Here is a 13,690-nt window from a genome sequence, read left to right as displayed (position 1 = left end):
TTAATTTGTTTTATCATTGTTCATATGTTCTGATATTAGGTAAATCACAAGTATAAATTAAATAATACAGTCCATTTAACCTGATTTAATTCATTTTATCAAGTGCTGATATTACCTGAATTACAACTATATTTTATTCTGTATTTAGTCAAATTTTAATTAAATGTATTTTGTTCTATCATTTAGTTCTGATTTTAAGTGAATTACAAGTATACTAAAAACTATCCAATAATAATAAAAATAATAAAACACCAAAAGGACATAATTACGAAAATTAAAATGCAAATAAAATTAAAATGAAAACAGCGAAACTAAAAAAAATAAAATAAAAAAAAAAATTCAAAATATTACTAAAACTATAATAATGTATAAATAATACTAAAAATAACACTGCCAGCCATCCTGGATGGATTGCTTTTACTGAGCTTGTTGCAATGCATTATGGGGTTGCCAATTGAGCCTTAGAATTTGGTCTGTGATAAATGAGTCTTTCACTGTAGTCAGAATAAATAACAGATTGATCTCATTATACATCATCAAAATGTGTGTGTGTGTATAACAGCCTGTTGAAGTGTTTTGTACAGACATATTTCACCATTGCTGAAGAGGGGGAGAAAAGAATAAAACAAATCGAGACACACATTCATCTGTGAGATCCTGAATAATGCCTGACTGTGTTTGAGTGTGTGTGTCTGGTCCACAATGAAGGTCATTCTGGTCAAGATCCACCCACTTAGACAGGAAGAGGCTGTCTGATTGACATATATAGCAATCAATCACAGTTCATTGTGTTTTAATGTGCCTTTTAGTGTTAAATTTATCAGAAATAGATGATATCACACCTAAAAAATAACACATTCAAACAATCCAATGATAGCGACCATCGGTGGTTATAGGAAAAGCATGAGAAACGGTTCCACGACTCACAAATATGATCTGCTGGTGTATTTCATTTCAACTACTCAGGCATCTCAACAAGAACTAAAAAATAATATAAAATGTAAAAAAAACAAAAAACATAATAAAAAATAAATATTTAAAAAGCAATAAAAATATAGAATAAATATAAAACAAAACAAAACAAAACAAAACAAAAACATGCCTAGGTCATATTTCATTTCAAAATTAGAAATAATAACTCAAAAAAATAAAAATATAAAATAATAAGAAAAGAAATACATCAAATAATAAAAAATATAAAATATATAAAAAAAAACAATGAAATACAATAATAAAATAAAATAAAATAAAAGTCATGCTCAGGACATATTTCAATCCAAAATCCAAAATAAAAATAAAAACTCTAAAATAAAGACTAAAATAATATATATATATATATATATATATATATATATATATATATATATATATATATATATATATATATATGTAATGAAATAAAAACATGCCTAGGTCATATTTCATTATAAAATAAGAAATAAAAATAAAACATAAAATAATACAAATATAAAATATATTTTAAAAAGCAATAAAAATATAGAATTAATATAAAATACAGTACAATAATAAAATAAAACAAACAAATGCCCAGGTCATAACATAAAATAATACAAATATAAAATATATTTAAAAAGCAATAAAAATATAGAATAAATATAAAATAAAATAAAATAAAATAAAAACATGCCTAGGTCATATTTTATTTCAAAATTAGAAATAAAAATAAAAACTCCAAAATAAAGACAAAAAAATATATAATATAAAATAATAAAAAAGAAATACATAAGATACATAAGCTAAAATATATTACAAAGCAATAAAAATACAGAATTAAAATAAAATAAAAACAAGCCCAGATCATATTTCATTCCAAAATTAGAAATAAAAATAAAAACTCTAAAATAAAGACAAACAATAATAATATAATAATAATAATATAAAATAATAATAATAATAAAAAAAAACCCCCACAAAATTATAAAAACAAAAAAGCAATAAAAATAAAGAATAAATATAAAATAAAAATATAAAATAAATACAGAACTATATTTTTCATATTTTTCAAAACGGGCAGTAAAATTACACAAAATATATTCTCTTTTTTCCAATTTTTTTTTTCTTTTGATTTTAGGGTGAAATACGACATTTCTGTACAAATAAATCCACCTGACGACATGAAGAATTGCTTAGCACAGAAGTTCAGAAAGCATGTGTTTCTATTGACAGCTAGAGGTCAGAGGTCAAACACGGGCATAAAACTTTATGACTCATCAGTGTGTGTGTGTGTGTGTGACCCTGCTGTCTGACAGTTTCAGCTGAACTTACAGGAACATCAAGACACGACACACTCTGACTTCCACCCTGAGGACGCGTGTGCGTGTGCGTGTGCGCGTCCATCTATTTGTAGTTTCTCTCACCTCGCGTGCTGCTCTGCGCTTGAGTGAGAGATCATGCTGAACTGTTACACAGTTGGAAACCAAAACAGATTCTATTCCTGGACGTCTAGAGCCACACATTATATCAGCACACGCATCTCAGTTTATTAGCGCACTAATATTCTATTGGAACGTTTGTTCTTGTATCCATAGCAACTGGATGTTCCATTAGAATTTATTGTAAGGCATTAACAGAAGAGTTGAATGACATCATAAACAGACTCCTGTATTCCACTGCCTTCACTGCACTACCAGTAAATGTTTAAAGAGTTTAAATATTTGAATGATTATTTTGATATATTTTAAGATTTAACAACATAATACTAAAAAATCGTGTTAAAGTTGCATAAACAAACAAACAAACAAACAAAAATACTTTGCATTAAATAAATAGAATTTTTCTTATTAAAATTCGGTCAGGGTTATTATAGTTACAAAACGTTTATTTTATTTAGTTGATTAATAACTGAATTAATAATTACTAAAAAGCTGCAAAAAAGAGTTTTTGCATAATATATAAAACGTGGCATATGAAATTGCATATATGCACATTTTATTCATTCAAATTATATATATTTTGCAAAGAAAGAAACAATAGATAAATTAATCAATATTTAAATAATTGAATTATTATTTTTATTTATTTTAAAGATTTAACAACATAATACTGAAAAATATTGTGTTAAAGTTGCATAAACAAATGCATAAATATTTTGCATTAAATAAATAGATTTTCGCATTTTAAAATTCAGGGTTATTAGAGTTAACCCTATATAATATAATATTAATGTTTATTTTATTTAGCTGAGTAATAACTGAATTAAAAATTACTACAGTCGAAAACGCATATATGCACACACTTTATTCATTCAAATTTTATACATATATATATATATATATACACACAGATACATATATACACACACACACACACACATACATATAGCAAAGCAAATAAATAAATAAATAAATCAATATTTAAATATTTTATTTTAAAGATTTAACAACATAATACTGAAAAATCTTGTGTTAAAGTTGCATAAACAAATAAATGCATAAACAAAAAATAAATGCATAAAAAATATTTTGCATTAAACAGAAATGTTCATATTTAAAAAAGAATCAGGGTTATTATAGTTATTATAAAACTTTTAAAACTATAAATATTTTATTTAGTTGAGTAACAACTAAATTAAAAATTACTAAAAAGCTGCAAAATTTAGTTTTTTCATAATATATATAATATATAAAATGTTGCATATGAAAATGCATATGCGCACATTTTATTCATTTAAATTATATATATTTCGCAAAGAATAAAACAAATAAATCAATCAATATTTAAATATTTGAAATTATATTTTATTTATTTTAAGATTTAACAACATAATACTGAAAAATCTTTGTTAAAGTTGCATAAACAAATAAATGCATGAACAAAAATAAATGCATAAATAAATATTTTGCATTAAATAAACAGATTTTTGCATTTTAAAAATCAGGGTTATTATAGTTAATAAATGTTTATTTTATTTAGTTGTGTAATAACTGAATTAAAAATTAGTAAAAAGCTGCAAAAATGAGTTTTTTCATAATATATATAAATATATAAAATGTTGCATATGAAAATGCATATATGCACACATTTTATTCATTTCAATTATATCTATTTTGCAAAGAAAGAAAAATAAATACATATTTAAATATTTGAATTGATATTTTTATTTATTTTAAGATTCAACAACATAATACTGAAAAATCTTGTGTTAAAGTTGCATAAACAAATAAGTGCTAAAAAAATAAATGCATAAATAAATATTATGCATTAAATAAATATAATTTTTCATATAAAAAAAATCAGGGTTATTAGTTATTATAAAACTATTTTATTTAGTTGTGTAATAACTGATTTAAAAATACTAAATACTAATGACTATAATACACGATTTTGGAAAAAAAATATATATTAATTTGATCATTTTAGAATTATGGTAATGACAATCAAAAGGGCTTGTGTTAGGAAAAAAATTACTGATTTAACCAAACCACAAATTTATGCAATAAATCAAGTCTTACCTTTCATTAATTTCAAGTACATAATTATTTTGCTGTTCAAAAGTCCATTTACTTATTTTTTATTTTTTTTAATAACCTATTGTACCAAGTTTGCTATTGGGATTAAACTGTACTGTGTGCGCTACTGTAATCTAACAACCAATATGCTCTTATTGATTGACTCTGAATCACTTTGCTGCATTAATTATGGCAAACACAAGCCGCCATATTCCTGGGAGAATTTAGGAAAGAGTTTCACTCTGTTAATATTCCTTACAAGGCATAGATGTTGAACAATACATACATATTAGTGCAAAAATAAAACTCACAGGAAACAAGCCTCCAGAGCACAGAACACATGTTCAACACAGATAATGAAGCATTTGTGTGTGCATTTTGTTATTTTTCCATCCTTGATATAAGATTATTCTTAGTAGGAGGACAGTGTTGATAACACACACACACACAGAGTCCAGAGCATCACTTGTGAGAAAGTAAATCAATTAGTGTTCAACTGCAGCGTAATGAAACCCAAGCCTTTAACACTCCAGCCAGCTCGTATTAACACACATGCTGGATAATGACCACACTCACATCCACTAAATACATCCGTTCTGACGTCTCTCAGTTTCTTCTTTGTCTGTCATTTACACACACTCTCCTAATCACCCACCACTTGTGTTTTAGACACATGCTATTTGACTAAAACAAGGTTTCATACTGTTCACAGCCACACTACCTGAGCAACTTCCATTATGATAATTGGGAATGCTAATGGATGAGTTTTTCCTTGTTTGCAACATGCTATAGCTTGGAAGAGGCATATAAAAACAGCCTTTTTTCCCCAAATTCATTTTTTATATTTTCTCTAAAATTTCTCAAAAAATATTTTCTCTGTTTTTGTTTTAATGTTTCTGATTTCCGTTTTTTAAATATATATTTTTTATATTTTTAATTTTTTTATTATTTTAATATACTGTGCTGTATATCAACAAAAAATGAAATTTAATTTATTTGAAATTACAAACTTTAATATTTTAATAAATTGAAGACAATTTTAACAATATTAAGGCACAATTGTTTTTTTTTTTTTTGTCGTTTTATTTCAAATTCCATTTTTTCACTAATCATATTTTTCTAAATTCTGTTTTATAACTAAATTCATTCATTAAACTTTACTAATTTAATAATTTAATATTTTAAGAATATTCGGGCCCTATAAAACATTTGTTTTGTTTTTTCTTAACAGAAATCTTTTTTATTTATTTTTCATTTTATTTTCCCCATATTTTTGTTTAATTTTTAAGATTCTGTGTTTTATGATGTTATACAAATATATCATCAAAAACTTTTGGTAATTAAATGAATTCATAAAACTTTAATAATTTAATAAATTGAATAAAATGTTAACAATACTAGGAAACAATTGTTTATTTATTTTTTCAAATTCCATGTATTTCACAAATCCTATTTTTCTACATTCTGTTTTACAACTTTAAAAAAAATTAACTAAAAACTGTGACAATTAAATTAATTAATTAAACTTTACTAATTTCATAATTTAATATTTTACGATATAAGGACCATATATATATATATATATATATATACACACACATAATATATGCATATAACATACATAAAACATATAATATAAATATTTTCATATATTAAATATATAACATATATAATATAAATAAATAATTCTGTTTTATAATTTTCTTTATTAATTATTATTTTTATAAAACAATAATTTTATAAATAATTTGCTAATAATTTAATACCATTTTAACAATAACAGGGCCCCATGAAATTTGCATTATTTTTCACAAATTCTGTTTGAATTTTGTCTGGATTCTGTGTTTTACCAATTAATATATATATATATATCATCAAACTTGTGATAATAAAATGAATTCGGTAAAAGAATCAAATTTTTTAAAATGCAATCACCTGAAAACAATATGACAACAATTCCTTCAGAACTAAACAATGCATTTTTCTATTGTTGTCAAATAAAGTACTTAAGCGAACAGCTGGGAATGCATAAGGAAAATAGGGATTTGCACAACATCGTGAATGACATGCAATCAAATTCCGCAGTGCTAAGAGTATCTGATCTACTCCTCCCTATTTAACACCATTGTTTCTGGAATAAGTGGTTTGCATGCTCTAAACTCACTAATATAAAGGGAATAGGAGACATACAGATGTGCAGCTCACAGATGTCGGATTGCATGAGGGAAACATTGAGCTAATGGAGATGAAACACCCAGTGTTGAAACATGCCCACCCTGAGACAGAGACGCACTCGCATGCCGAGATCAAACGACTTAATCATACAGATCTGCAACTGAGGACTCTGTCATTGTGTGTGTCAAGGTTTATAACTAGTTTTACAGTCATGATTCCTCCATCGCACATGCACACGCTGTGAATAACTGGAGCCTGATGTGTTTTCTGTTCGAAACGATGAAAGAATGTGCACTAGCAGACAGCTGCGTGTGAGAGACAGACAGAAATATGCTGAGTAAAGATGCATCTTCCTGTCTGCATGTAAAAATGACAGACAACAGAACGGAAACACCTTCAAATGCTGAAGTTCATATACAAATACAAAATCAGACCACCTGCAAAACACACATACACACACACCCAATGCAACTGGAACGGCAATTCCTTCCACAATCCAAAAAATGTGCATGTCTTGTGGGGAATCGCATACCAGATTCCTCATCACTGATGGCTGGGTGTGAACCGGGACACCCTGTGACTCACCGCCCTAAAATAACTATAATTCAGCTGTTTTACAACACGCACACACACATTTCTACAAAGGTAGTTGACACGTCAAATATTGTGATACTTCAAGTACAACTATTCTTTCAAAAAAAAATGTTATTCATGCAAAGAACTATGCATGCAATTTTTAAGGTAAAAATATCAACAGTCAACAATTACTCTTGCACGTCAGTAGGCGATCAAAACACTCAAAAAAATAATTCACTGGATGAACTCTTTAATTTTTATGCTTGTTGAACTCAACTGGAAAACAACTAGCAGGAATCCTCCTACGCTCAAAAAAATGACATTTTTAATTATTTTTTTTTAAATAAACTGAACAGTGTTGTAGAATCATTTTTTGAGTGTAGATGCGTAGGATAAAGGACCAAAAACAGGTCATACATCAAAGCAAATAAAAAAAAATAAATAAATCCTGCACACTATCTGTACTTGCAAATGTTTCAAAAAATATATATTCACAACATTTTATTCCTATGACCTTCATCTATGGTAAAAATGTCAAAAAAAAAAAAAAAAACACACAAAAAAAAAGAAAATATGACCAAAAACTATATCTAAATAGTACTAAAATAAACTGATTTTAAAGTCTTATTAATTGAGATCAAGGTTATTATAGTTACTAAACCTGTTAAAAAAAATGTTACTTGAGATAAAAAAAAATAAAAAAAGTTAACTTAAATGAGAAATGTACTTATTTTATTTTAGTTGCCGAAGCAGCTTTCTAAATTTATTTATTTATTTATTTTAAGGCTGTCAAACGATTAATCACGATTAATCACATACAAAATAAAAGTTTGAATGTGCCTAATATATGTGTGTGTACTGTGTTATGTATGTATAAATACAAAACATTCATAAATATATTTAGGAAATATTTACAAGTATATGTATTTATTATAATTTTTATATAATTTCTATTATATATAAACAAAAATATTTTGTAAATATTAAATAACATAAATAACATTTCTCTTAAATATACACATTAATATATTTATTGTATATTTATGTATATTTATACATACATAATAATTACACACAGTACACACACATATATTAGGCAAACTCAAACTTTTTTTTTTGTATGCGATTAATCATTTGACATCCCTAATGTATTTATATATTTATTTAGTTTGTTTTTTTACGAGTTCTTTGGTGTATATATATATATATATATACACACACACACACATATATAAACCAAAGAACTAATAAAAAAAAAAAATTAAATGTTAAAAACACAACAAAATCAGTGAAACTTTAACTAAATTTAAAATTAAAACAGAAAATACGGGGGGAAAAAAACTATATCTTGTGGTGCTAAAATAAAACTGATTCAGATATTACATCAAACATTTTTTTAATAATTTATGGTTCATTTAAATAGTCTTGCAGTGCGACAAGTGAATTTTTTAAAAGTACAAACTACAAATTATGCACTGCAAGACTATTTAAATGAACCATAAATTATTTAAAATAAATTTTAAAAATTCCAAAATAAATTCAAAAAAAGATTCCAAATAGTAAAACTCATCAAGTTGGAAAGATCCATGTTATTTGTCAACAACCCTAAAATTCCCAGAGGACATTTAAACATTCATTGCAGGTGTCAGACACCTGTTGGAGAACTAGCACACACAGCTGACCTCAAAGATCACAAAAACCAGGTCAAAACAATTTGTGTATAACAACACATTAATCAAAGGCCACTAATATTGCATTCACACAATCCCTGGGAATTGAACCAGTGACCTTGTGCTGCCAGCATTACACTCTACTGTTAACTACTCTAAGAGAAATCCATGAACAGGTTAAGTATGCTTCTATCACACTAACTGTAGAGAAGAGCAACGCTGTTGAAATCCGGCATGTGAAATGAGCAGAGAAGATCAGAGAGCTGTAGACCTGTCATAACACGCTCCAGCTGATCACAACATCATGCAAAACTGAGGAACATGCATGCCCGTTCACATCCACAGTGACCACAGAAAGCATTTGCAGCACTTCAGAATGCCTAAATGTCATTCATGAGATCACGAAATATCAAAGCAAGAGTTCTGAGCTGAAATAATGGCACTTGTCTGAAGCATTTGGCAATGACTTTTAAGTAACCGCTGTCAAAGTATTTTAGCACACACTAGAAAATGTCTGAATGTCACTGCATTAGATAATAAAACACAAGTGACATTTATTGAATTCACAGACAGCGCCGGCACTTTTTACAAGCAAAACACTGTTTTGCATTGTTTGAAATGATAAAATGATAGATCTGGTGTTGAATATTTGTGCTTGTCTGTGGTTAAACAGCTAATGGAACGTTCTCATAACTTTCCTAATGTTAAAGTAAGGTTCCCTCAACATTAACAGAACGTTCGCTCAACCTTATTATTGTTTGCAGAACGTTAGTACAAAAAACATTTTGTACTTCATTCATGCAATGTTCTTCTGAAACGTTTTAGTTGAACATTCATCTAACATTTTTTAAATGTTGCTACTTGTTTCAGAACATTCAATGAACATAATACTTTCAAAATGATAAACTGGAATGTTAACTTAATGTTCGCACAACCAAGAAAAAAATTTTGTTTTTTTCTGAAACGTTTTAGTTGAACGTTTATATAACGTTGCTACTTGTTACATTTGAACATTCTAAAACGTTCCCATAATGTTCGGAAAATGATAAAATGGAATGTTCATTTAACGTTTGCACACCTGAGACAAAATGTTTTAAAACATCAATCGATAAAAATGCTTAAAACAATACTTTACAGAATGTTTTTCTTAAACATTTTACTTGAATGGTTTTCTGGCATTCTTTAATCTTTTGCTACATTTTAAAGAACGTTCAGAGAACATTTAAAAGTAACATTCTTATGATAAAATGGAATGATCCTTTAACGTAATGTAAAAACACTAATCATTTAAAACAATGTTTCATTCATGGAATGTTTCTTTCTGCACATTTTAGTTCATATAATTTTAAATGTTTCTACTTGTTTCAGAACATTAAACAAACAAATCAAACGTAAGGTTTCCATAATACTTTCATGATTATAAACTGGAATGTTAACTTAATGTCCGCACAACCAAGAAAAAAATTTGTTCATGGAATTTTTTCTGAAACATTTTAGTAGAACGTTCATATAACGTTGCTACTTGTTACATTTGAACATTCTAAAATGTACGCATTTTCATCTAACATTCTTACTCATTGCTTCTTTTTAAAGAACATTCAGAGAACATTTAAAAGTAACATTCTTATGATAAAATGGAATGATCCTTTAACGTAACGTAAAAACAATGTTTTATTCATGGAATGTTTCTTTCTGCAACACTTTAATTCAACATTTATCTAACACTTTTTAAATGTTGCTACTTGTTTCAGAACATTAAACGAACAAATCAAACTTAATGTTTCCATAATACTTTCAAAATGATAAACTGGAATGTTAACTTAATGTTCGCACAACCAAGAAAAAATTTACTTCATGGAATGTTTTTTTTTCTGAAACTTTTTAGTAGAACGTTCATATAACGTTGCTACTTGTTACATTTGAACATTCTAAAATGTACCCATAATGTTTGCAGAATGAGAAAATGGAATGTTCACTTAACGTTTGCACAACTGAGAAAAAAATGTTTTGAAACATCAATCTTAAAAATGATAAAAACTAAACTTTACAGAATGTTTTTCTTAAACATTTCAGTTGAATGTTCATCTAACATTCTTTAATCATTGCTACTTTTTAAAGAACGTTCAGAGAATATTTAAAAGTAACATTCTTCATGGAACTTCTGAAACATTTTAGTTCAACGTTTATCTGACGCGCTTTAAATGTTCAGAGATCATTCAAAAGTAACATTCCCATGAGGTTTGCAAGATTTGGCTTTTTAAAAATACTTTAAACTGCATTTTAGAACTTTCAGAAATAACTAGGTCAAAACTTAAACGTTCTTCGAACACTTTGACAGTTAATGTGATGAACTACTACACCTGCTAACTAGGACACCTGTGTGAACTTCAGGCTTCATCCATGCACTAAAAAGTTGATTAATAAGACAGTGAGACTTTAAAAAGACAGCATTTGAGCTCATACGACACTTGCTTTGATATTTCTAAGCGTCCTAACACTTTCGGGGTCACTGAATCTTCCAGACTCACCATTGCTGCGTGCGTTTGAAGCCCTCAGCGCTTTGGAGGACATCACCTGGGCCTGTGTGGCGTAATTCTCAGCGCTCAGCACCGCGATGAGGGAGCACACGAGCAGCCACATGATTTGGAAGGGAACCGTCCGCTGATCCGTGAAGCGCCACATGGACCCGGAGTTTCCACCGCTGCGCAGCGCGTCCGCAGATCCGGAGAACAGGTTCATATAAACAAAGCCGCGGAATCCAAAACCTCCGACTTTATCTGTTTCTGTGCCGTTTGACCCCGAGCTTATAATTCCACCAGAATACTTTCCATTCCTTGAACATTTACGGAAACCCGAGGACGCGAGGAAAGTGTCCTGGCAACAATAACGCGCGCGGTGCCGATGGATTCCCAGAGTTCACACATCAAACTCCTGCTGAAAGATCGGGTTGCCGAGCTGCTGAGAGATGGAAGGAGAAAGAAAGGAAGCCCAGGAGGGCTGGACCCCCTTCATCCAGTCAGGACGAGGAAATAACGCCCGTGGGGCGCGTTTTACTGACTGTTTGCTGGAATATTTTCCCTCGGTGCGTAACGCTACCGCTCTTTTCCTGTTTGTTTCGCCGCAAGGAAAGTTTTGCGTTTCCCTGAAGAGAAACAACAAACGCGGCGGCGTTACGCGGGGGATTCAAACACTCAGCAAACTGCAGGCCATGACTTGAATTCAGTGTTCAAACTCGTTCTCACCGAATAATAAGAGTGTTTATAAAAGTCTAATGGGAAGAAATATAGTTTATTAAGTGCTTACTTAAGGGCTTTCTCATGAACAATTGCACCTTATCACATAAGGACATTTCCGCTCTGGGATCTGAATTATTGGCTGTGTTTGCTACGGAATAATAACTATTTCCTACACTGTATACTGCATACTACTTAAATAGTCCAACGTTCCAAACAGAAGTACGCTACTGTCACATGACCTCATCACGTGTTTCCGCAAGTTGCGTCCAATTATCAACTTAGAATTTACATATTTTGACCACCAATGTTCTGCTACAGATTGAATGTATCTCTTACAGTTTAAATGTAATTTTAAATTTTATAAATATTTATATATATATATATATTACAAACTTAAATTTATTTTAAAAAAATCTAAAACTATCAACTCAGAATTCACATATGTTGGCCTGAAATGTTATTTATCAAAAATATTTATTTAAAAAATCATCATCTCAGAATTCACCTGCAATGTTCTGTTACAGTTTGAATGTAATATTTAAAAATATTTATTAAAAAAGAAAAACAACCTCAGAAATTAAAAAAAGTAAAACTATTTAAAAATATTTCTTTAAAAAGGAACTAAAAAATACATTTTTTTTTTAATCTTAATTTTAATTTTTTTTTTTTTAATTAAATTACAAAAAAGAAAAACTACCAGCTGTCATCTATCAACACATGTTAGTCTGAAATGTTGTTACAGTTTAAGTGTAATGATTACTTATATATAAAATCATCTCAGAATTTGCATATGTTGGCCTGCAATGTTCTGTTACAGATTGAGTATAATAATTATTTAAAAAATATTTATTTAAAAAGTATCATGTCAGAATTTGCATATGTTGGCCTGTAATGTTCTGTTACAGAATGAGTGAAATATTAATTTCAAAATATTTTTCAACTCAGAATGCACATATTTTGGCCTGCAATGTTCAGTTACATTTTAAATTTAACATTTAAAAATATTTATTAAAAGGAAAAACTCACATATTTTGGTCTGCAATGTTCTGTTACAGTTTAAATTTAATATTGAAAAATATTTATTAAAAAGAAAAAACTATCAACTCAGAATGCACATATGCTTGCCTGCAATATTCTGTTACAGCTCAAGTATAATAGTTATTTAAAAAATATTTATTTAAAAAAATTATCATCTTAGAATTGCATATGTTGGTCTGCAGTGTTCTGTTACAGTTTGAATGCAATATTTGTTTCAAAATATTTATTAAAAAAAAATTGTCATCTCAGAATTTGCATTTGTTGGCCTGCAATTTTCTGTTCAAGTTTGAATGCAGTATTTCTTATCTAAAAAAAGAAAGAAAAAGAAAGAAAGAAAAATTAAAATTGATGTTAAAATCACAGTACTGTTCATTTGTCACTGGAAATGTTGGTCAAGGTCAAGTTGAGCACAATGCATTGTGGGATTGTATGCTTTTTTGTCAGATGTCATTTGGGTTCTCAATGCGTACAAAAATATTTACAATTTCCCAAGAGGACATAAACACAGCATATGTAAACTCACAGA

General features: G+C 28.3%; 1 protein-coding gene across 2 annotated transcripts in view; it reads right to left on the bottom strand.

Moving 5' to 3' along the window:
• pdgfd (platelet derived growth factor d) overlaps positions 1–12,252 on the bottom strand; it is a 39,579-nt gene extending 27,327 nt beyond the window's left edge. For both annotated transcript variants that reach the window (XM_051130206.1, XM_051130207.1), the window contains exon 1: positions 11,419–12,252. In XM_051130206.1, coding sequence (XP_050986163.1) covers positions 11,419–11,629 — 211 coding nt within the window. In that variant the 5' untranslated portion in view covers positions 11,630–12,252. The remainder of the gene's footprint in view (positions 1–11,418) is intronic.
• Between the last annotated feature and the right edge of the window lie 1,438 nt (positions 12,253–13,690).

Source organism: Labeo rohita, chromosome 15, assembly GCF_022985175.1.
Source record: "Labeo rohita strain BAU-BD-2019 chromosome 15, IGBB_LRoh.1.0, whole genome shotgun sequence".
Classification (NCBI taxonomy): domain Eukaryota; kingdom Metazoa; phylum Chordata; class Actinopteri; order Cypriniformes; family Cyprinidae; genus Labeo; species Labeo rohita.
This window is presented reverse-complemented; position numbering and strand designations above follow the sequence as displayed.